The sequence below is a fragment of the Carcharodon carcharias genome, chromosome 1 (genome assembly GCF_017639515.1).
Source record: "Carcharodon carcharias isolate sCarCar2 chromosome 1, sCarCar2.pri, whole genome shotgun sequence".
Taxonomy (NCBI): domain Eukaryota; kingdom Metazoa; phylum Chordata; class Chondrichthyes; order Lamniformes; family Lamnidae; genus Carcharodon; species Carcharodon carcharias.
In genome coordinates, this window is record NC_054467.1 from 32,538,462 (window position 1) to 32,564,580 (window position 26,119).

Below are 26,119 nucleotides of genomic sequence, written 5' to 3' on the forward strand. Positions count from 1 at the left end.
TAAGTAAAAATAACTAAGTTATCATCTACATTTATTTAACACAGGTGATGATACATCTTACACAAGTCAATCTGTAGAGCAGGCCAAAGTAATCAATTGTTCATTGAAATGGAAATATTAATAAGTGTACATATATATCTTATATATATCATATATATAATTCATTACATGATTTAGTTTTGCAAAGAAAATTTGCATAAAGTCTTAGTTGCTTTGCGTTATATTTCAACCCAACAAAAATCAAAGGTGCACATTACGTGCTTGTTCAACCATTCTTGTCACTCAAACACTGTCATGTAGACTTTCTGTCCTAATCACTAACACATCCTATTGACACTGTAGTAGGTCTGCAGCAGGGGTGAATAAGTATGCAGGGATGTGCTCTGCTGTAGATGGTGGAAACATTCCTATCAGCAAGAGGTGCATCCAAATCAATGCAAGGAAAACAGAAAATCTAAGGATATGTGTCTCTCTTTTATCTTTAGATAGAGTTGCTATGCTGATAGAATGACGTTTATGCCTACGATTATTTCCATGGTCATACTGGCTCCGGAGTCATTTTTGTTTCTGTTCTGGTTTCATTTAAAGCAATTTGCGAAGTTCATAGCAGGTACACCATGGGCAAACAGCAAACTGTCCAAATATGACACTGATTAGAAATTGTACTGAACGGGAGCCTGTTGCCTGATATAATGGCAGCCTATGTAGTAATGCTGTACGTTGCAGCACTGTGCAATTATAGATATATAATGTATGTTGAGTAATAGTATTATGTTAATACATATGACACAACCATTTTGAAATCAGTTAAATTCCACAATTTTGCACGGCCAATTCTGCTGATTTATAGAAAGCTTATCGTTCTCACGGCATTTGCATTGATTTCCAGCAGTATCAAATCCGCCTGTGCTTTATCAGTTTGGCAGAGTCTAAATACATCCTATATACTTTCATATCTGGTAAAGTCATTTAAATATCCTAAAGACAACACTGTTCTGGAGTTCCCTTCTTGTTTCAGCAGCCGCCAATGCCTCAGATGCTACCAAACCCTTGACCAGGGATTGATTACAAGAGGTCTTCATGTGATGTCCCACTCACACCTACCAAATATCTCATCATTAATGCCAGCTTAGTTAAGGTGGGAGTTTAAATGGCTTGGTGGAGGGTGAGGGGACGGGTGGGGGGGGTGCATGCCTTCACAGCCATGGAAGCATGTCACATACTTCAGCCCTTAATGCTTATAGTAACAAAATGCAAAACTCGGTCCTGAAGCAACAAATTGTTGCACTTCTGGCTCCAGTTAAAGTCAGGGCTCGAGTTTCAGCAAGAATGGAAGCATTCAGAAGTACAAAGGAAGTTTACAAAGATTGCACTAATACTGCACTTTCTGAGAGTGCAGTTGTAAATTTTTAAAATCATTACATTTAATACATCAAATAGGCCTTGTATCTCTTTTTATGTATATCAAATTGAATATATAAATTATTTGCAAAGCTTTTCAGCGTGTTTAAGATTCAATGAACTATTTTTTTTATTTAGGACTGCCCTCAATAGATTTCTGACCAAAAATATAGCATGATTTTATACATTTACACATTTTTTTCATATTTTGCAATTTTAGGAAAACAAATATCTTTTAAAATTACCATATTCACCCGTTTAGAATAACAGACCAGGATTTTATGTAAAACACTTGAAAGTAAATCTTAATAGTAACACAACAGCCCAGAAGCAACAAATTGCTACAAAATAAGCAATGAAATCATTAATGCAAAGACAGTGAAATAAATTAAGTCATTCAGAACAGTTTTTCAAACAAAGGAATACAATTACTTTAGACTTACAAACATGTTAGTTGTGTTACAAACCAAGTCATATTTATCTACATGAATACATTGTTAGTTACAAAATGATGTAGTAAACAAGTGCATTTTATTGATATTTGGCCAAGAGTAAAGCAAGACTTAAAATCAGCCACACTACCAACAAGTGTGAACTGACAAGCAGCAAGGCGACAGGATAGAAGTGGCTTGAAGTTGGTCTGTTATCAGAGTCTGCCTCAGGGTCATCCGTGTCATTCATTGTTCCCTTGGCATAACTGCTGTTAGTCAGAGAGGCAGGCCAGTAACGCATAGCAAAAAGTGAAAAGAAAACAATGTTACTTCAAGATTATTCAAAGTAATTAATTAGAAATGGTCATTGTGTTCAAGGAAAGACAGGCATCACATGCAAGGCACAGGCAGGAAAAACAAAACCTTGAAAAGGACACAAGGACTGATGGATTTAAATATTAAAATGAGAATGGGAAAAATGGAAAAACTTGTATGTGAGCTTCCTGGTCAATTGAAAAGACATTATAATCAGGAACACTTAGTCTGAAATCCCAATGGTTTGAAGTGTAAGCATATCAAAAGGCGACAGTTAATATAAAAGACATTTTGAGGCCTGAGCCTAATTTTACATGCACCATGTGTCCTGAGGCCTCTTACTGGCTGTAGTTCACTCCCACCTGGCTGGGAGAAGGGGGTGCGGGGAAGGTTGATGGATGAGGTGACCTCAGGGGCAGAGGGGCTCTGCACAGTGCAGGAATGGGTCACACATTTTTGTGGGTCTTCTGTTTATAGGTCTAAGTGGAACCTTCTTGAGTTCTAGATTAAAGTGAAGGTTTTGTACTGAAAGTGAAGTGGAATAGGGACAAAGCACAGGATGTGGGTCAGAATTGAAGAAATACGTGGCACGTGCTGTCACAAAGCAGTGGAGGAGCTGCAGAGATAGGGTGGGGCAATAACATGAGGAGATTTACATTTGTTGCAGACATTCAGCTCTTTCACCCACTTAAGTTTTTCTGTAAACTCTCAGACAATCCCAGAAGTTTCAGAGCCCTTTATTGGAGAAGTCAGCACTGCTCACAAAAAAAAGGAAATCTGATGGATTAAAGCAACCATCAACTCCAATCCTCCCATTGGTTTATGATGCTACTACGTAAAGTCGGAGAGAAAGGCTAGCTCATTGAAACTTGATATTGGACAAACAATCAAATAGCTCAGAGGTATTGGTGAAGTCAAAGACAATGATTGAAAGATAGAGTTTAGAGCCCATAACATGTACATCATGTTGATTCTATTTCTATGGGCAATGTCCCCAGGTGAATTATGTACATGAGGAATAGAAGGGAGGCAAAGGTGGAAGTTGGGAACACTCCTGAGATGACAGAGTGGGACTGAAGGTGAAGTCATTGCAGGAAGTGCCCTGGCTATTCTGATACAAGCAAGTCATGGTACTTCAAATGGAGGTGGAACACAGACATTTGTGGAGGAGGGTGGAATGGTTAACTATTAGAAGTGCCAAGCAGTCGAAAAGGACACAAGGGATAAATTGATAAACTTGCAGTCACAAAAGATGTCATCAGTGAACTGGACCATAGCAGTCTAAGTATAGTGAGAGCAGGGCAGATACTGGATCGGAGAGTTAGTGTGCCACAGTGATTTAACATGCTGTGCTTTCTTCTCTGTGACCAAACTCACTACTCTTAGACAACAAAACCAAATTTAAATCTTCATCATATATTTGAGCTGTCTCAGCAAATTTTCTATGTCGCAGAGGTCTAAACTATCTATAATTCAAAGGTAAATGGCATCTTTTTCTTCAGAGTAATAACATGAATTACAAATGGGAGGCAGGTGTAGGGCAGAATTAGCTTTCATTTATTATTGAAAGTAAGCTTGGATTTGGCACTGGTAACTCATCCCAGAGAAGGATGGAGAGCTGGGGGAGGTAAAAAGTCAAGCACATCGGCAGCAGCTCAGATTTATCACTAAAAGGATAAGTGGCCACAACAGAGCTAAAAACAGTTGACACATTTTCAAAGGCTGTAAGGCACAAAAGGGGTGACTACAAAAGCTGATGGATAACATAACAACACAAGGCAGGAAATGGAGTGCACAACTAATGGAATGGCAAGGCACAGCATATAAACTCCACCCTCCCATTTGATTGGTGGAAAAGTGATAGCCAACAGGATAGATGTTCTACATGACACTCCAGGGCCACCCTCAGAGGATAGCAGTGCACCTAGGCTCAGAAGGGAGTTGTAAATAGGGTCAATGTATACACCATCTGCAGGATCTTAATCATTCCTCACTGTCAAGTGCAAGATGGCCTTCTTCATTTCTAAACAGCCCTACTTTTCCTTTGAATGTCACTAATTCCTAAATGCTTATAAAAGCTTTTGGTATATTTCCCTTTATGTAGATTGTCAGTCACCTCTAAATTACTTCTGAACTCTTCCAACCTCACTTTTTGCTTTCCTTCTATATTTCACATTTCTCATTTCTACGTGCATTATCCCCAAAACTTATCTTTTATCAAATTTTTCCTCTACCCACAATTTATTTATGAAACCCCAGCCTTTTACTTCTGATTAGAATATATTTTACTAGAACAACTTATGAGGTTCCAACATCATATAATTCCTATATTACAATAGTGACTGCACTTCAGAAGTACTGCATTGGTGGTGGTGCTTCCGAATGTCCTGAGGTCATGAAAGGTAGTAGATAAATGCAAGTCTTGCACTTCAAAGAAATCTGAAAAGAGATCTGATAGGCATATTCAAAATTATAAAGGAATTTGATAAGGTATATATATGAAAAATCTATTCCCACTGATGAGTGAGCCAGTAAGGGGGAGCATAGAGCTGAATTTTGCCATCAAGGATCAAGTCGCACCGCCAGGGCCAACAGAGGAGCCGACCACACTCCAGTGGCATTTTATGGTGGCGCCCAATTAAGAGGCCACCACTGGACCATCATCCAATTGAGTGCATCTGCCTGCTGCCCTGTCAGACAGTTGACTGTTCAGCAGTCTAAGCAGTGCGTTGAAGGCTGCAGCACTAGGCGGAAAAGACATGGTTTCTGAAAAAGTCAGGGCAATCCCTGGCTATCGGGGTGGGCGTGTGGGGTGGCTGGGGGCTTTATTCCAGTGGCGGCGACTTAAACACAGGAGCAGCCATTACTGCTGGGGTCGACCCACCCATGGGCCATGGACCCCCTCATCAAGGAGGACCTCATCCCTAAAGAAACCTAGAGGGAGGCCACCAGACCCTCCTGACAGGGGCAAAATGCCTGTAGAATGGGGAGTAGCCCTTAATTGTGCACTTAAGTGGCTCAGATGGTCGCCTGGTGAGCAGTTGCATGCTGAGCTTGTCACTGTTGGCAACTTACCATAATGTCAGGTAGGCAACAGGCACCACCCCAATACCTTCTTCCGCCATACTGCCAACTCTTCCACCTCCCAGCCCATCTTCAAAGAGCCGGGAAAGCTCAGCCCATAATTTTAATGTAATTACCAATAGAACAAACCAAAAGTTTGACTCGCGGTTGAGCCAGATAGCAGGTTTCAGAAACCCGAAAGAAATTCTGCCCACAAAAACAACAATAATCACATTGTTGCACTCCTATCTACGAACAAGACAAAGAGCCTTGCCAAACTAATACTGCAACACAGCCTCCTTGAGAACACTGAGCATCCTTTTCCAAAGCCTAAGGCTAACATGTTAGGCTTAAAGCAAAACTAGGTCACAAGATATGTACTTAATGAACTCCCTAATTCCTAATTCATATGTTCGTATTACAACTGCAAAGCTAGGCCAATACTCCAGCAGAAGCCTCACCGGTGATTTAGAATGGTTTATTATAACCTATAAGAACGTAAGAAATAGGAATAGGAGTAGGCCATTCAGCCCCTTGAGCCTGTTCTGCCATTCAATAAGATTATGACCAATCTTACTGTGACCTTACCTTTACTTTCCCCATAATTCTTGGCTCTCTTGTCAATCAACACTTTGTCTAATTCGGCCTTGAATATATTCAATGCCCCAGCCTCTGCTGCTTGCTTGGAAACAGAATTCAAAAACAGTAATGACTCTCTGAGAGAAGAAATTCCTCCTCATCTCTGTAAGCTCCTGTTTATAAAACCATGATCCCACATTCTTTTTAAGATGGCTTTGCAACTTGCCCTGCCACCTTCAAAGACTTGTGTAAGTACATCCCTGGGTCTCTCTTTCTGACCCAAATTTAAGATTGTAGCACTTGATTTATATTGCTTCTCCTCGTTCTTCCGACCAAAATGGATCACTTCAAACTTCTTGGCAATAAATCTGCAATGTGTTTGTCAATTTCACCAGTCTGTCTATGTCCTTGAAGTATGTTGCCATTCTCCTCTGAAGTGTTTTGCTATTCTCACTGTTCAAGTATAGTTTTGAAGTTGATGTCATCTGTAAACTTTGAAATGATATACTCCAAGTCCACATCATTGATTTATATATGAAAAAGAGCAGTGCCTTAATATCAATCCCAGTGAACAGTCGCACAAGGGTTTGGCACACATAGGGTTAATGTGGGACTGAGTGCAGTATCACCCACACAGGGATGTAAGAGGGCACCCAGGGTCAGTTGAGTGTTGGACAGAGATGGGTGCACCAGTAAACATGGAGGCAGCTCCTAGCATGTACCCTTTATTTGTAAATACTTCTAAGTCAATCAATAGATCCAGTTTACCTACATACGACTACAAAGACTTCTTCAGACCTACCGAACTGTGACCAACACCCTACAACATGGTGGCAGCTTGTGGAAAAACTCAAGACCTCGCAGATAATGCAGAGAAAAATTAAAATGCTGCAAGACTGAGAAAAGAATGCAACAAAACCTTCTGACCTGAAAAGAAGCTCCAAAAGCAGAGGCACAGAGGAAAACTGCCAGGAAAAAGTTCAAAAGCAAGGCTTGGAAGCTGAAGGCAGAGATTTAAAATTCCTTGCTGTAGCAGAAGACTTCATTGAATCTCCTATGGAAGCCCGGCTTCAAATCCAAGAGTGCAGAGTCAGCAGACCTAGCAAGGGTAAGCTAAATCTTTTTAAAATTCCACACTACAGCAAGTTCTGAGAAATCTTTAAAAATTTCAGAGTTAGTAGTTCAGTTTGAGAATAGCCATCACTAAAACCCAATCTGAGTTGGCGCCTTAACATGATATGTTTGAACGTGCTAAAATAAATAAATAATTGTATAAATAAATTAATTAATGCTGGCCTAGCCAGTGACACCCACATCCTGTAAATGAATTTTTTAAAAATTAATTGAATGCTGCAGAAGAATCATGACTTTTAGCCAGGATTCAACAACAAATTCACAACTTTAAACATAAACTCTGAGCAAGAGAACTCTGCAGGCAGCTGTTCCAGGCAGCCAATATTGAGAAATTTTTTAAAAGCTGAGCGCGATCGCCTTTGTAGCAGAGCCCGCCAAAACAGGCAAGCGCGGGAAATCCCTTTGTCTCCAAGTGAACGGCAAACGGAAATTCAGAAAGCTGCAGCAATGTATCCACAACCAGCACCATAACATGTAGTGGCCGAGCTCGCGTGAATGACAAAATAAAGTTTTAAAACTGAAGGCAGAGCTTAAAATTCGCCTTCCAGTGTGGCCCAGGCCTTTTACTTTGAAGGTTTCCTGTAGAGAGAATAAGTTTTAAAAATACAGCTCCACCAGCACAACGGGAGCCTGCCGAAACCTGACCAGCGCATGAAGAACAAAGAGAAGGGAAAACAAAATGGTTTCTATGGAGCTATCTTGGAAGAAAAATACTTTTTTAAAGAGGTACTCAAAATTTGTGTAAAATTGTGACACACGAGATCAAGGACTCCATTTTTGAAAAGTAAGCTTCCATTTATATCGTGATGACCCACACGACGACGAAAGAAGCAAAAAAAAAAATGACAAGAAGATAAGCACAATGTTCACCCACCGCGCAAGAAACAAGTTAGGGTAGTAACCAACCAAGTGCAGTTCAAAACGAAGGAAGGGAGAAAAAAATTGAAAACACACCCAGATGCCACAACAACCTACAAACTAGCAGGGAACCAGCAGCGACAGAGCCTACCACTCCTCTGACAGTAGTATGAACAAGATATGGAAGGGTCATAAGGCCTCCAGGTCGTCTGAACGTTTGAATTCAAGGACTTGAAAGGGGAGATGGCTTTTTTTTAAATGTATTCACAGGATGTGGGCTTTGCTAGCTAGGCCAGCATTTATTGCCCATCCCTAATTGCCCTTGCAAAGTGGCAGTGAGCAGCCTGCACTGCTGCAGTTCATGTGGTGTTGGTACTCCAACAGTGCTATTAGGAAGGAGTTCCAGGATTTTGACCTTACGACAATGAAGGGATGGTGATATATTTCCATGTCAGGATTGTGACTGGTTTGGAGGGAAACTTCCAGGTGTCAGTGTTCCCATCTATCTGCTGCCCTTGTCCTTCTAGATGGTAGTGGTTTGGAAGGTGCTGCCTAAGAAGCCTTGGTGAATTCCTGCAGTGCATCTTGTAGATGGTACACGCTGCTGCCACTGTGTGTCGGTGGTAGAGGGAGTGAATGCTTATGGATGGGGTGCCAATCAAGTGGGCTGCTTTGTACTGGATGGTGTAAAGTTTTTTGAGTGTTGTTGGAGCTGCACTCATCCAGGTAAGTGGGAAGTATTCCATCACACTCCTGACTTGTCGACAGGCTTTGGGGAGTCAGGAAGTGAGTTACATGTTGCAGGATTCCTAGCCCTTGACATGCTTTGTAGCCTCAGTATTGATATGGCTAGTCCAGTTCAGCTTCTTGTTAATGGTAACCCCCAGCATGGTAATAGTGGGAGATTCAGGATAGTTAAGTAGTGTTTAACATGAAGGAGTACTGATTCATTGGCTTGGGGTGGGGGGTGGGGTATAGTACATGGTAGACAATAGGTGGTTTCTTTGCCCATGTTTGACCTGATGCCTCGAGACTTATGGGGTCCAAAGTTAATGTTGAGGACTCCCAGGGCAACTCCCTCATACCACTTCTGCTGGGTCTGTCCTGCTAGTGGGTCAGGATATACCTGGGAATGGTGATGGTGGCATCCAGGACATTGTCAGTAAGGTATGATTCCGTGAGTATGACTATGTCAAGCTATTGCTTGACTCGTCTGTGACACAGGGAAGGAATTGTGGCTCAGAGCTTACGGCTGAAATGGCTCAAGGCACATCTGCTAATATCGATAATGTAGTAATGACAATGTACATGTATGATATTAATAACAATCTAAGACATAAGGTAAACTTCAATCACTTAAAATACATTGGATAAAGAATTGGGGGAGGTGTAGTTTAAGGGTCTGGCACATATAGGGCTAATATGGGACTGGGTACAGTACCACCCACACAGTGATATGAGAGAGCACATGACCAGCATCCAGGGTCAGTCGAGTGTTGGACAGAGCCGCATGTACCAGCAAGCATGGAGACAGAACCAAGCTTGTATTTTTTACTGTATATTTGTAAACAGTTCTCAGAGTTAATAAATACACAAAGTTAACCTACATAACAGTTTGAAGACTTCTTCAGACCTACTGAACTGTAACCAACACCCTACAACAAACACCAATATATACAGCCCTCCTGTCAGAAAAACAACTGTTCACTGCTCCTCTCTGGTCTGTCTCTTGGCTAATATTATCTCCATTCGGCTTCAGCCTCTCAATAACATGGACCTTAATTTTGCTAAAAAGTCTAACGTGGTATTTTGTCAACCACCTTTTGAAACTATCCAAATATTGAGCTACTATGCAATGTCTGGTTATGTTGCCAAAATGGCATGATACTCAAAATGTTGGCATTTGTGGGTAGGTGTTTATTAATATTAATAGGCAGAAGATTATGGGAAGCATGTGTGCAAATTTATGAAATGTATCCCCTGAAGTCAACGCTTCAGAGCAAGAGGACAAACATACAGAGCTGCCACTCGAGATGCATAAGTTATTCCAGCTGTTCTTTCTTTTATGGAAAATCTGATTGTTTATGAAGCCAGCTGGTCCTTTCATACTTACAAAAAAAGCTGCCATAATTCACAATCGTTAAGATATTTTTTATGCTCCTCTAAATCTAGTGCCTGAGTTTGAATCCTGATTAGACTGATGGAATGAAAGCCTCATAACTTTATTCAGAATTAATTTGACAGCATAATTTAAAATTTCAGCATTTGATGGGTTATTAATATATTATTAAAATGATTTTCAAAATTAGCATTTAGGCAATTCAGTAAGGCACTGCTATCATGAGCTAATGTGCTGCTAATTGAGTAATAAGACATTGGGTTACAACCTTTATTATTGCTTACCTAGGAACAGGAGTAGGTAATTCAACCCTTGAAGCTTGTTCCCCTGTAAAGGAGGAGAGGGAGGTCAAGAGGTTTAGGGAAGGAATTCTATAGCTTATGGCTGAAATGGTTCAAGACACAGTTGCCAATAGTCAAATGAAGGTAGTGGGAGTTGAACAAGAGGTCAGAATTGGAGGAACATAGTTCTTGAAAGGTTGTAGAGCTCAAGGAGGCTCAAATCTAGTTTGGAACTAATGAGGCTATGGAGGACTTTGAACATGAGAATTTTAAAATCAAGGCATTGGTGGACCAGGAGCCAATGTAGGTCATCAAGCGAAGAATGGGTGATTGGAGCATTGTGCAAGTTAGGATATGAGCAGAGCTTTTAGATAATCACATATTTATAGAGGATAGAAGATGGGACTCTGACCAGGATAGCACTGAGTAATCAAGAATGGAGGCAACAAAAATATGGGTGAGGGATTTCAGCAGAAGATGAACTGAGGTAGGGGTAGGGACTGACAATATTACAGAGCGTTCAGCTGTGGCTCATTTAGTGCCACTTTCATCTCTGACTCAGAAGGTTGTGGGTTCAAGTCCCATTCCAGTACTGGACCATAACAATCTAGGCTGACATTCCATTGCAGCAATGAGCGAGTGCTGCTCTGTCAGTGGTGCCTTCTTTTGGAAGATATGATAAATCAAGGTCCCAACTACCCTTTCATGTGGGCAAAAAAAGATTCCATGGCACGATTGTGAAGAAGAGTAGGGGAGTTATCCCCGGAGTGTTTGGAAATATTTATCTGTCCATCCACATCACAAACAACAGACTATCAAAGCTTGTTGTGTGTAAACCAGTTGTCATCTTTCCTATGTTACAACAGTTCAAAAGTGCTTTAATAGCTGTAAAGAGCTTGGCAAGTTCTTGGACATAAAAAACTCTATATGAATGCAAGCTTTTTTTCTGTCTTTTTAGGTGGAAACAGGTCCTTTTGAAGGAGAAGGTACAGGGTTGGGAGCTCAGCTCAGTGTCCAATACTACGCCAAGATTGCAAACAGTCTGGTTCAATGTGAGACAGAAGGGGATGGAACAGGTGATGAGGGCATAAAGTTTACACTTAGGCTGAAGACTTTGGTCTTCCCGAAGTTTAACTGGAGGAAATTTCAATGTAAACAGGATGTCAGACAAGCTGTCTGTTAGCACAGAGGGATGGGTCGAGAGAGAGGTAACAGTGTGGAGGATGGGAAGAGAAGTAATTGTAGGAAATGACTGCAATTGGGAGGAGAGGTGTTAAAAAAAGGATAATGTAGTCAACTATGCCAACTATTGCAGTCAGGTCAAGAAGGACGCAGTATTGTCACAGTTACAGTGAAGGTTATTTGTAACCTTGATTAGGATTGTTCCAATGCTGTATTAGGAGTGGAAACCTGATTTAAAGTTGTAGGGTGCTGGTACAGTTCAGTAAGTCTGAAGAAGTCTTTGTAGTCATATGTAGGTTAACTATAAGTCTTTATTGACTCGTGGAACTATTTACCAATATACAGTAAAGGGTATATGCTAGGAGCTGTCTCCATGCTTGCTGGTACACACGGCTTTGTCTTACACTGGGCATACCCTGGGTGCAGGTCATGTACTCTCTTACATCACTGTGCGGGCTGTACTGTACTCAGACCCATATTGTGACCGACTCTTATACTACACCTCCCAAGTCTTTATCCAATGCATTTTAAGTGATTGCAATTTATCTTATGTCTTATATTGTTACAAATATCATACATTTACTTTGACATTACTACATTATCACTAACCCATCTGCCCTCTGCAAGTCCTTTGATTCAAAGGTTCAGGTGATTTGGAGGCCTTATAACCCTACCGTATCTCATTTGCACTACTATGGGAGGAGTGGTAGGCTCTGTCACTGCTGGTTCTCTCAGTTGATTTGGAGGTTGTTCTGGCACCTGGATATCTTTTCATCTATTTCATCCATTTTTTTGTATTGAAATGCACTTGGTCGATCTGGCTGTTGCAATGATGGGTAGTTGCTACACTAACTCGTTTCTTGCAGCGTGGACAAACATTGTGATCATCTCCTTGTCACTTTTTTCATTTCCTCCATCATTGTGTGTGTCACCAAGATGTATGTAGAAGTATGAATGGAGCCCTCATTTCCACTTGTTTCACAATTTTACCCAAAGTTTTGAGCACTTTCTTCCTTTCCAGTTGTTTTTTGAGCTTATGAATCTTTTCATTCAGCTCAGTAATTACTCTGGTAAGTTGAGCTGTCTTGATTTCAGAGTCATCTGTGGAACTCTTATATCAGTTTGACAACTTCACCCGGGCATTCAGTTGTTCGGAATCTTTCTTCCATGGTCACTGACTGCTTCTTGGACTTTTTCAATTCACCTGTCAAATTATCAATCTGTTTTGTAGAATTTCTCTTATCTGCTTTGAAAGTCTGGATTTGCTCTTCCATTTTGCATATCTCAACCTTCATGTTGTTCAGATTGGACTGAGGTTCAAGATGTTCATCAGTTTTGATCGTTAATTCTGCTTTTAAGCAACTGTTCTAATGTATCGACAATTATTTCTCTTGTTTCAGACATTTTGCACAATGCTTACCAGAGGATTCTCAAGCTTGAAGTTCAACAAGTTTTAAGCAAAGATTCTCCTTTGTTGAATTTGCTTCTACAAGTTTGTTTTTTAAGTGTTTCAAGTCCTCTTTCAGGTGTTCTTCTTCCAGTAAGTGACATTCCAGTGTTCTTGTCAGTTCTCGTTTTCCTTTACAAGCTCATCTTTCGTACATGAAAGTTGGTTCACTGCACTGATCAGTTTTTCTTTAGCAAAGCTTAATTCCTCTGTGCTATCCTTCAAGCTTACATCCTGTAATTGCACTTCTGGCAATTGTTTCTGAGACTCTTCACGATCTTTTGTGAGAAGTTGTACTTGCTCTTGCCATTCTAGGTTCTTAATTTTCATCTCCTCATATACATCTTTGGAAATGTAATGTTTTCCAAAGTTTTTTCCCCATTTATTCAGCTGTGCAGTCTTTTTATTGTAGCTCTTTGCTTCCTCCTGGAATATAGAACATTCCCGGGTCTTCGCTCTCAACTAGTTCTTCAACTCTTTCAAGGCCCCAACTTCTTTCAGTGCGTTTTCTGCCAGCTGTTGTGCCTGGCTGTATTTCTGGTTGAGCTTTCCCAACTCCCACTTCAATTTGCCCAGAGTTGTTATTTCCTCCTGTACCTTTGTGATGCCTCAGGAATTTGTTTGTTCAGATCTTCAATAGTTTGGTTCACTGGAGGCTTTAGTTTATTGCATGTTTTCAAAGGTACATACTGAGCTTGGATTTTGTGTTTCACTTCTTCCAATTCAACTTTAAGGCAAGATTTTCCACCCTTATTTCATTTTCCGTTTGTGTTATTTTGGACTTCATCAGATAGCCTTCCTTCATTCATAATCAACTGCTTGCTCCACACTGCCGTCTGCTGCTGCAGTGTTGTGGTTTCCAAAAATATAGATTTTTGGGGCTCCCAGAAAGTTCTTTGCCTCTCTAGTGTGCTTGTATGGTTTGCTCGGGTAATGTCTTTAGCCTTTTCGTAGCTTTAAGGGGGTTTCTCTATACCTCTTTTTAAGCTCTGTGCACTTAGCACCAGAAGATTAAAATATTTGTCAAAGGCTTTTAACATTTCATCGAAGCCGATTGAGGATTCAGCTGAGTTTAGAAGATGCAATTCTCCCAGGTTATTTCATTAGTTATCTTTTCCATTTTGGGGTGAGCTCGGACGTCACTCGGTAAGGCGCTGACTCATGGATTGGGTTTTAGCAGCAGGTTTTTACTAACTGCACTTCTGACTAAATTATTTAAAGATTTCTCAGGCCTTGCCATAGACTAGAGTTTTAAAAGGTTTAGCTCTCCCCTGCATGGACAGCTGACTCCGCACTCCCGGATTAGAAGCTGGACTTCCAAAGGAGATTCAATGGAGTCTTCTGCTACAGTAAGGAATTTTAAATTTCTGCCTTCAACTTCCAAGCCTTCCTTTGGAGCTTTTTCCTGGCGATGTTTCCTCTGCGCCTCTGCTTCTGGAACTTCTTTTCAGGTCAGGCAGCTTTGCTGAATTTTTTCCCCAGTCTTCCAGCATTTTCATTTTTCTCTTCATTTTCTGTGAGGTCTTGATTTTTTCAAAAGCTGCCACCATGCTGTAGGGTATTGGTTAAGTTTGGTAGGTCTGAAGTCTTCATAGTCTTAAGACCAGGTGAGGAGGAGTGAACTGCCTCCCCTCTTTTCTTCCCTAAAATGATGTTGCAATTCTTACAAGTCTTTAGTTCATTGGTAGACTGAGAGTACACTGATTTTTTGAGCTAGGTGCTGCGCTTATTCCTGGGGCAGGGATTGGTATGGGGCGGGGGTGGGGGCGGGGGGGGTGGAGATTCCTTACTGTTCCATTAGCAGCTTCTCCAATTCCTCTGCTTCTGTTTGGCAGATCCCAGTTCTTAACATCTTCCTCCTGTTTCATCTCAGAATCTATTGACAGATTTCAAGATAGTAGAAACCAACCGGAGATGGGGTTCTTTCATCCTCTACATGGAGTCTAAGTATCTGTTCACTGTATATCTTGGCTGGCCTAGCAGTTCCCCATTGTCTTGCTGGATTCTTGGTCTCCATTGGAGAGGTAAGCTCATAAAAATGCAAATGACACATCCATGACACATCCATTCCTTTCAGTAGTCCATTTTGAAGTACACGTTAACACCCCCAGGTGTGAAGTTCCATGAACAACATGTCAGGGCATGTCTGCAGTGCCGTCCATATAATATTCAGACGTGGTCCACTTACAATTCCAGACATTTTTGTTCAGTGTCTTTTCTTGTGTTCAAAAAAATGTCCTCTTCAAACAGTTCAGTACCTTTTTGGTTAGCTGGTGAAGTTACAGATGGATCTCACTCAAGTTGCAATTCCCCATCATTGTGACAGTAGCCTTACATCGGTTAACTGTAAGTCTTCATTGACTCTTAGAGCTAATTACAAATATACAGTAAACTGTACAAGCTAGGAACTGTCTCTATGCTTGCTGGTACAAGCAGCTCTGCCCAACACTTGACTGACCCTGGGTGAGGGTCATGTGCTCTCTTACATCATTGTGTGGGCAGTACTGTACTCAGGCCCGCATTGACCCTATATGTGCCAGACCCTTATACTACACAGGCCACTTGGCTACATAGGCCCATCCTAGTGCTTATGTTTCACACAAACCTGCACCTACGCTTCTTCATCTAACCTAAGAAATATAATTGCTTGGGGCCTTGTTCACAACAACATCTGTCACACATCCCATGAATGAATAAAAAAAGGTATCATGGGTAAGACCAGCAATTGTTGCCCATACTTAATTTCCCTTGAAAACTTGGTGGTGAGCCTCCTTCTTGAAATGGTGCAGTCTGTCTAATGTGGGTACATCTCCAGTGCTGTTAGGAAAGGAGTTCTAGATTTTGTCCCAACGACATTGAAGGAACGATGATATAGTTCCAAGTCAGGATGGTATGTGGCTTGGAGGGGAACGTGCGGGTGGTGTTATTCCCATGCATAAACTACCCTACTCCTTCTAGGTGGTAGAGATCACAGATTTGGAAGAGGCTGTCGAAAGAGGTTTGGCATGTTGCTGCAGTGTAGATGGTACACACTGCTGCCACTGTGCTTTGGCGGTGGAGGGAGTGAACGTTTAAGGTGGTGGATGGGCTGCCAATCAAGTGTACTGCTTTGGGCCTGCATGGTGTTGAGCTTCTTGAGTGTTGTTCGAGCTGCACTCATCCAGACAAGTAGAGAAGTGTTCCATCACACTCCTGACTTGCATCTTGTAGATGGTAAACAGGTTTTCGGGAGTCTGTTGGTGAGATATTCGCCATAAAATTCCCAGTCTCTGCCTTGCTCTTGTAGCCATAGTATTTATATGGCTAGTCCAGTTAAGTTTTTGGTCTATGATAACACTGACGATGCTGGTGCACACAGAATTCAGTAATGTTAATGCCATTGAATGTCAAAGAAAAATCATTATATCCTCTTTTGTTGGAAATGGCCATTGCCTGGCAATTGTGTGATGTAAATGTTACTTGCCATTTATCAGTCCAAGCCTAAATGTTGTCCAGGTTTTGCTGCATGGGGCATGGACTGTTTCAGCATCTGAGGAGTTGGGAATGGTACTGAACATTACGCAATCATTAGCAAATGTCCCCACTTTAACCTTCTGATGGAGGGAAGGGCATTGGTGAAGCGGCTATTCATGAGCCTAGGACACTACTCTGAGAACTCCTGCAACGATGTCCTGGGGCTGTGATGATTGGCCTCCAACAACCACAACATCTTCCTTTGTGTTAGATGTGACTCCAACCAGTGGAGACATTCCACCCACCCCCGCCCCCCACCCCCCACCCCCCACCCCACCTCCACCCCCCAATTTCTATTGCCGTCAAGCTTCATTCTTTATGTGTGGCTAAAAGCCTAGATAGCTGTGCACTAGATAGCAAATACAGGGACACATGCTCCCTAGAGGAAACATAGCTCAGGCTCTTTGATATCTGCTGTCAATTTCACAATGTGTGTTGACACAGGTTAAATAGCTTCAGGGCTTTGTGGGTTTTGAAACTTCACAGGACTTGGGGTGATTGACACTTTTATTAGCTTGTACTTGAGATATTTTTTCAGTAAACTTCTCAATTAATGACTTTTTCAAGGTTTTTTTTTACACATTCCACTTTACACTATAGGAGTGAGAGGTTCTACGAAGTGAATAGTGGGTCAATGGGGATGGAAATGCTGTGGCTTGGCATGGGGGCATGAGGGGCCCTGGGGTGGGTGCAAAGGCAGAGCTTGGCACAGGTGACATGAGGGGTAGTGCATGAGGGGTCGGGGGGGGGGGTGGTGGGTGGGTGGATGGAGGGTGTAACTTGGCATGGGGACATAAGGGGGACCTTTTGAACTTACCTTTTGAAATGCCCCCTTCATACAGACTAGGCTTCATGACTCCTCCAAGTGGCCATGCACCATGACCCTTTAAAAGCCTGGCCCGACTCCATGAAAATTGCAGAAGATAGGAGTTGCCCATCTTTGCAATATAGCCAGCCAGGTTGGGAGCACCACATGCAGGCTTTTGACAGGAACCTGAAAATTGCAGAGCCAGGATTCGGGTTGGGACTCCCAGAATTGGGACCCTGCCTGCTATTTTTAAAGGACTCCTGAGTAACATTACTGAACAAAATGCTAAAGTGCAGGGCAGCTTTACATCTATGATAAATAGTCAAGAAAATATACAAGGTCGTGATTCTAATATTATTATGTTTATAATCAAGGTAGCATGAATCAAATGCTAGGTATCATCATTTAGAATGTCAATCATGTAGTATGCCTTCTATATGTCAAGACAAGTTCAGGCTTGAATCTGACGTGCCAAGGTTGACTAGCCCATTAATATAAACTGTCTAGTTTCACAGATAAGGAAAAGCCATTTGGGCAAAATGCCAACTTCCATTTCAGCTGAGTTGTCACAGATAGGGGACTGAACCTGGAACCTTCCTGGTTGATAAGGTTCGATAATTTTTATCTAATAAGCCATTGGATAGCTGCCAAGTTTGGGTCTGTTTATTTACTGGTGGTGTGACGGATAATGACTTGCTTTCATTTTCACTTGATACATCTATACTGAAGAATTAAACATTGTTATATAATCTGTGTAACTCCATAGATGATTAATGCATTGTTGATTGCTGGGACAAAAGCAGGGCCAATACAATGGAGAGTGAAAATGAAAAAAATAATGCATGATAATGAAATTTGATGTGTGGATTATGCATTTTATTCAAAATTCATTCTAAATACTCACAGCGTCTGCTACTATTTAAGTTGATGCTGTGTTATTTTCAATGTTAAAGATACACCACACTGTATGGCATACAGTAGTTGCTATATTATAGTAATAATATTGGCCTATTGTATGGAATCTAGTTGGCAAGTTTCCACAAATCAGTCAAAATAAAAAAATATCTTCAGTTGCTACTTTTTTCCTCAATAACTGAACTTTTTTTAGTATCCAAAAATAAGGGTTTGAAAAAAATCCCCCAAAATTACATATTTTACAATGTGATTGATAACATTATGATTACTTTTATTCATTGATTTATCATGTGCTTTTCAGCACCTTCATTAAAATTCTTACTTGAAGGCCTCTGCCCTTCCCAAAAGGGTAATAAGTTATATTTTTGGCAAGAGCTATGGCTTCATTATCTGCCTCTGAAATTTCTTAGTTTTCCATGATGCATCCATGGTAAAATTTCACTTTACCTGGTAATGCTTTCTCCCAGTAGCTTTCCTACAAAAAATACTTGAATGTTTTTGAAAACAAAAACAGGTGAGAGAGAGGAATCAGACAGAACGTGTTTACTTGTTTCATTTCATGTTACTTTCATTTAAAAAAATGTCAGTTGAATTTTGAAGCAGGCCAATTATCTCCATCTGACAGTTGTGAAGCAGGTTTAATTCTAAAATGAGAAAAGAGAAAGATAACAGGAACTTTTTACAATTAATACAATTTGACCTCAAAATAAAATTAAAGCAAACAAGCCTCTTTAAAGGAAACAGATAGTTTGGGAGAGTAGAGGGAAACTGGTTGAGGTCTAGGAAGTCTTTGGCCTCAGCAACCAGTCTTGGGAAAGTGATTGGGGTTGTATAAATTGAGAGCTAAGGGTCAGGTGAGTGGTAAAAGGAGGAGGGTAGAGTACAGGAATTGATTGGATTGTTCATAACAGAGAATAGAAGGGCACTAATGGCAATGAGAGGGTAACAAGTAGTGGAAGCTGCCAATTAATTAAAAAGATGAAACTTCAAAAAAACGTAAGTATATTCACCATATGTGAAAGGAGTAAAGAAGGACATGTTAAATGGATCCCAAACCAGATGGTGAAGAATGAAGCTAGATGTCAAACCTTTTCTTGATAATTGGTTTATTAACAGGATGCAGCATTGCATCTGCCTTCTAACTACCACCCGCAGTATCTCAGCAGTCTCTATTTACAATTGCTCTAGGTACTTAACTGAACAATGCTTTCACGTGAGTTGGTGGACAAAACAACAGAGGAACTGAGGGGTGGAGGGACCGATGGGCAGAGGGAACAAGGAGCAGAGGGACGGATGGGTGCTTGGGTGGATGGATTGCACTTATTTAGTGCTTTTCATGACCACTGGACATCTCAAAGCATTTTACTCCCAATGAAATACTTTTTGAAGTTCACTGTTGTAGTAAATTTAGAAAATACAGAAAATAAACCTAGAAAACCTCCTTTTCCAATTCCCTCCTCTCCTCATGTCTGGTACACCCCACTGATTGAGCATTAGGCTCTGGTAAGCACCCAGTCAGTCAATTCTAGAAAGCTGCCCTGCTGTGCCCCACATAATAATGCCATTCCATTCTATACTCCCTCCTTTACATCCAGCCCTTACACCTAATCTACTTTCAATAACTGCACAACGTTCCCCCTTGTCTCTACTTGCCTTGTGCCCTCGTCTCTAGAAATCTTCTGCTTTCCACCCTGTTGTTTATAACCCTACTCTAACTTCTTCATCTGACTTCCTCCAGCCTTCAGTGCTACAACGTATCCTCCAGCACCTGTTTCATCAAAATACAAACTACATGTGGGTGATATTTGACTTTGCCAGTAGTGCAAAACAAGCAAAGGTGAGCTGGCTGCCCATCTTACACACCTCCCAATTATTTTCCATTAACTTTAATGGAAATTTAATTTTAGCCCGCTGGTCTTGACCTCCAATTGCGTAATTCCACAAAAGGCTAATTAGTAACAAAATAAACAGAAGACGTTCATCGAAATTGCTGAATTGTAAATAAGCATTTAGTGCCTAATGCAAATTCAGCAACAATGTTCAATCAACAGGAATGAACAATTGTGAACCAGGAAACTGTTAAAAACAAAATTCAAGTTTGACCCACAGTGGTGGTAAACAAATGTTTGACAGATTGAACGAGTGCTATGGTAGACTGCAAGTTACTTTTAGCACAAATGCAACAATATCAAAACAGAAATCAACAAAAAAAAAAGCAAATATGACACTACAACCCAGGGAAACAAGCTTATGTGGACACCAGGAACACAAGCTATCCCTTTAGCTGGTACTACCTGTCAACCATCCTTCTCATACCTTGTCGGGACTGTAAGAGGTCACAGAATTGCTACAGTGCAGGAGGCGGCCATCCAGCCCATTGTGTCTGCACTGGCACTCTCCAAATGAGCAATTCACCAAGTACCATTTCACTGCCTTTCCCCAATAACATTACACATTCTTCCTTTCCAGATAACAGTCCAATTCCCTTCTTAACGCTTCAATTGAAGGTGCCTCCACCACACCCTCAGGCAGTGCATTCCAAACCCATATTCACTCGCTGCGTAAACAAGTTTCTCCTCATGTTACTTTTGCTTCTTTCACTAATTACTTTAAAGCTACGCCCTCTCGTTCTCAACCCTCACACGAGTGGGAACAGTTTCTCCCCATCCACTCTATCCAGGCCCCTTATGATTTTGAATATCTCTATCAAATCTTCTCTCAACCTTTTCTACGAGGAAAACAGTCCTAAACTCTCCAATCTATCTTCATAACTGAAATTCTTCATCCCTGGAACCGTTCTCATGACTATTTACTGCACCTTCTTCAATGTCTTCACATTCTTCCGAAAGTGCAGTGCCCAGAAATGGACCAATACTCTAGCTGAGGCTGAACTAGTGACTTATACAAATTCAACATAACCTCCTTGCTCTTATACTTTGCATCTCTATTAATAAAGCCCAGGATATTGTATGCTTTATTAACTGGTCTCTCAACCTGTCCTTGCATCTTCAATTATTTATGCACATATATTCCTCTGCTCTACTTCCCTTTAGAATTGTGCCCTTTATTTTATATTCCTATCACAATGAATCAATTCACATTTCTTCTCATTGAACTTCACCTGCCACCAATTCCACCAACTTGTCTATGTCCCTTTGAAGTTCTATACTTTCCTCCTCACAGTTCACAATTCTTCCAAGTTTTGTATCATCCACAAACTTTGAAATTGTGTCCTATACACCAAGATCTAGGTCATTAATATACATCAGGAAGAGCAAAGGTCCCAACAATGACCCCAGGGAAACTCCACAACAAATCTTCCTGCTACACAAAAAAACATCCATTAACCATTGCTCCATTTCCTGTTACACAGCCAATTCCATTTCCATGTTGCTACTGTCCCTTTTATTCCACGAACTATAACTTTGCTCACAAGTCTGTATTATGGCACTGTATCAAACAACTTTTGGAAGTCCATGTACACATCAACAGCATTGCTCTCATCAACCTTCTCTGTTACTTCTTCAAAAAACTCCAGCAACTTAGTTAAATATGATTTTCCCTTAAGAAATTCATGCTGGCTTTCCTCAATTAACACATATTTGTGTTTGTGATTATTAATTTTTTCCAGAAATATTGTTTCTAGAAGTTTTCCCACCACCAAAATTAAACTGATTGGTGTGTAGTTGCTGGGAAGTTCAGTGATTACACTTTATAGGATGCTATGAAGAGAGGCTAGATAGGTTGGGGTTGTTTCCCTTAGAGCAGAGAAGGCTGAGGGAGGGACCTGATTGAGTTGTATAAAATTATGAGGGGCATAAATAGGGTAGATAGGAAGAAACTTTCCCCTTAGCGGAGGGGTCAAAAACCAGGGGTCAGATTTATGGTAAGGGGCAGGAGGTTTATAGGGGATTTGAGGAAAGATTTTTTCACCCAGAAGCTAGGGGTTATCTGGAACTCACTGCTTGAAAGGGTGGTACAGGCAGGAACCCTCACAATATTTAAGAAGTATTTAGATGAACACTTGAAACGCCATAGCATACAGGTCTACAGGTCAAGTGCTGAAAAATGAGATTAGAGTATATAGGGGCTTGATGATTGGTGCAGACATGATAAGCCTAAGGGCCTCTTTCCATGCTGTAAAACATAACGAATCTACGGCTGAGGGCGGACTTTTCTGAGCCCACTGGTGTCGGGCATGACAAACAATATGGCACAATCGGTTTTATGATGGAGAGAAACCAGTTCGCGATCATTTGCTCAGCCTTCCAATGGCAGGCCACATTTCCTGCCATTGGACATCAGGAACCTCATTGTAATGCATCAGCATATCATTATCAGGCCAGCCTGCCGGAATCAGTCCCCGTGTTGGATCGTCCGTCCACATCAGCAGGAAAGCACGCCAACGTGTTTCACAACAACACATAAGCAACGTGCACATGGCAGCCTGCACTTTGAGGGGAACTTGGAGATGAGTACATGTAACATTGTGCAGTGCTCACCAGGGTTGCCTGTTGGACTTCAAGCTTGAGGGCCGCCGGGTGGGTCTAGGGTTAAGGGCAGTCCTGCCATTGAGGTGACTTGTGAGGGGAGGAGCAAAGACAGCCCTGCCATTGAGGTGACTTGTGTGGGGGTGGGGGTCAAGGGCCTGTGGTTGAATATAGCACACAAGCACCCAGGGTGGTGGGTAGTGCGGACGAAGGAAGTAGCCACGCATTAGAGAACTATGTACGAAGTGACTATTCCTCTGCAACTTGGGCAGTTCAGGCGCAGCCACATTGATATGATTGGAGTCGGGCTCCTAGCTCATCTGCCCACTCAAGCGATGCAGAGACATCAAAGTGCCACCAAGTGCTCCAAAGATTTTCACCCCTCACCCACCTCCACCACCCTACCCCCCCACCCCCCACCCCCCCCCCCCCCCCCCCCCCCACCCCCCCCCCCCCCCCCCCACCACCTCCCACCCGCCCCTTGGCACAGACTGCAAAGTGGGCAGCAGAACAGTTGGATGACTGCAAGTATTGCGCAACCTCCTCGCTAAAGCTGGCTATGCAGCAGTCACTGGTGGAAGCGTTCATAGCCCCTTGCACTATCAGCATCCTGGTTTAAACTAGCCTCCACCATGGTTCAAGCTAACAGTGCAACCTTGCAGTGTGGGTTAGGAGAATGCCTGCACCCGAGCTGAGAGCACACCATGCAGTCCAGTGGGCAAATCTGCTGCCAATCGGTTGGGTCGACTGGGGCGGAAGTGGGTGGGGTTTCAGGCAGCCATGCAGTGCACTAATCTCTGGCCATCCAAGTGGCGGCCAGCACTCTCCAGGAATCGTTAAGGGGCCTTCACACTTAAGTAGGACAGGTTCTTAGTACACCCATGCTAACGACGTGTCTCCCTCTTCCATCCTGCAGGAGGACAACATCAGGATCATGGAGCCTGGCGAACCAGCTGGAGGCCTGATGGCCTGCAGAGAGTGAAGTCAACAAAAGAGAGGGCAGCTGAGGCTCCTGGCTGTGCAGAGGCAGGAGCAGCAACCTCAGGAAGAAGTGGCGGCTGGGACTCCCGCACACACCCAAAGAGCCACAGCGAGCTGTCACTGGTCGGCAACTAGCGACACCCAGGGTCAATTGATGCAACCTGTCATTCCTGCAGATAACTGAGAACCGGTGTTGTTGAAGACAGCGCATGTCTAGGGAGTTGGTCAGTCAGGCGCCACGGTGACATGGAGGGCATCCATTGCCAGTGGCCGTGTAAGTGACCACGGTGCTCAATTTCTACGCCAGTGGCTCCTTTCAGAGTTCCACAGGTGACCTCAGTGGGATCTCATAAGCCTCCACCAGAAATGCATCCATGAGGTCATGGATGCAATCTTTACGAAGGCACACAACTTTGTGCATTTCACCCAGGACCAGGACAGCCAGGATGCGAGAAATTGGATTCACCCAGATCTCAGGTTTCCCAATAGGTGCAGGGTGCTATTGACTGCACTCATGTGGCACTCAGCTTTCCATTGCAACACATGGTGGACTACATCAACCACAGGGGGCTCCACTCGCTAAATGTGCAGCTGGTATACAACCACCAGAAACACATCCTGCAGGTGTGCACATGGTTGTCAGGGAGTGTGCCTACATCCTCAGTCAGTCACAGTTCCCTGGAATCTTCCAGGGTCCATAGAAGCTGCAGGGATGGCTCCTCGGGTACAAGGGCTACCTGCAGAGCCCGTGCGGCGGCCTCAGACTGCAGTAGAACGACGGTATAATGAGGTTCATGCTGCTGCTCACAACTTGGTGGAGCAAACCAGCGGGATGCTGAAATAGGTGCTGGTGCCTGGACTGCTCTGGCAGAACCCTGCAATACAGTCCACACAGAGTGTCAAGCACCATTGTTGTCTGCTGTGTACTTTACAATCTGGTGCTCCAACGGGGAGATGAGCTGGCTGAGGAGATGGAGGAGCTGCACATCTCCGATGACGAGGACACCGATGGGGATGAGGGTGAGGAGGCCTTCGGAGGCGGCGACACGGTGATGAGGCTCTCGCACTGGCTAGATGAGGCAGGCGTGGTCAGGAGGTCCTCATAGCTGCTAGGCTTGTGGAGGATGATGACGACATGCAGTGAGGTGACCCCATAGATCCTCTCATCGCATTTGTGAATGTTTGATTCTAGTCTGGCTTATGGCAGAGCAAATACCCACTGTGATAATTCTCTTGTAATGGAGACGCAGTGGAGATCATAATAGTCACTCGATTGCAGGAGGATGATGACAACGTGCAGTGAGGATGCTCCATAAATCTTCACAGAGAATGTCTGACTCCTGTCTGGCTGAGGGCAGATCGCTTGTGCTGTGATCAGGGTCATATCATAGAGACGCAGCCATGAAATTTTAGAAGCATCTGGTCCTCTGTCTGCCTTCAGCATCTGAGCCCTCCAGTAGCACAGCATCAGTGGCCACAGATGCTGAAGAGATGGGGGCCAGCTCCTCCTTAAAAGGCGCTGAGAGCATACAGAGAGAATGAGAGAACTCTGCGGCGCCTGCCCACTACATTCTGGCAGCAATGACAAGCACCGTCGAGGTGCAGGCATCAGTAATGTTTCCAGGGAGTGAGAGGCTGGACCATCACTTTGGTCTGAAGGCGACACAGAGCACAGGGAAGAGGCCCTGGGCTGATACACCTGCTTTTATCTTGAGCAGAATGGTTTCACACCTGAGTGACAAGAACACTGCTCATCAGAACAAGGAGCCATAGGCAGGGAGATGTTCTTGGGAGTTTATTGACAATAGTGAACAGTATGTACAAGTGATTAACACCTGTGCCCAGGCTGTGCAACTAATTCTCCTTAACTTTCCTAACCCTGCCGCTACACCTTGGGTGTAGGCATGCACAGCGGAGGCGGAGGCAGCCTGCTGACTCCAACGGCCTGTCTGTGATGACCTTGGCGGGCGTCTTCTGGAGGGTCCTGGCATGCTTTCGGGGTCCTGCTGTGTGGTAGTGGCATGTTCCTCGGCCAGTGGAGCTGGAACTGCTGAGTTCACAGGAAGAGGGGAGTTGGATGGGACGGATGCTCTCAGAGTCACCTGGGTGGATGGGCCCTGCGTGCGCATCTGCTGATCCTTCTCCCTATGGGTGCCCAGGAGCCCCAGGCTGGAGTGAGATTGCACCCCTCTTGAGTACATGCTGTCAGAGGCCAAATATGGCATCAGCGATGGAGTTGAGATCGCGCAGCAGTGCAGGAGCTAAGTCCTGGGCCAAGTCTCCATGGCGGCCACTATCCTAGCCCCGTTGACCTCAGTGCATTGGCATGCCGGCGCTATCACCTGAGTGAAGGCAGACAGGCTCCTCCATCGTGCCCTGCAATCTGAGGGGTGCAGCGGACATCCCTTCCTGATGTTCCCGAGCTTGCCTTTGCAGCTCCAGCAACTGTGACATGACTGAGTCCAGAGGCTCATCATCTGACTCAGACACAAAGTTCTGGCCTCCAGCAGTTCTTCGAGGGCTAGAAACCTGGGAAGTCCCTGCCTCCAACTGCTGTGGGTCGATCGGTACAATGTGCTCACCAGATTGTGATCCTGGGGCT

The 26,119-nt window shown here is 43.1% G+C and overlaps 1 protein-coding gene across 3 annotated transcripts in view; it reads right to left on the reverse strand.

The window, feature by feature from the left end:
- Nucleotides 1–1,650: 1,650 nt before the first annotated feature.
- inpp4b (inositol polyphosphate-4-phosphatase type II B) overlaps nt 1,651–26,119 on the reverse strand; it is a 900,896-nt gene continuing 876,427 nt past the window's right edge. For 2 of the 3 annotated variants that reach the window (XM_041213287.1, XM_041213212.1), the window contains one exon: nt 1,651–2,101. In XM_041213287.1, the coding sequence (XP_041069221.1) occupies nt 1,933–2,101 (169 nt within the window). In that variant the 3' untranslated portion in view covers nt 1,651–1,932. The remainder of the gene's footprint in view (nt 2,102–26,119) is intronic. The other variant, XM_041213146.1, reaches the window with a different exon arrangement.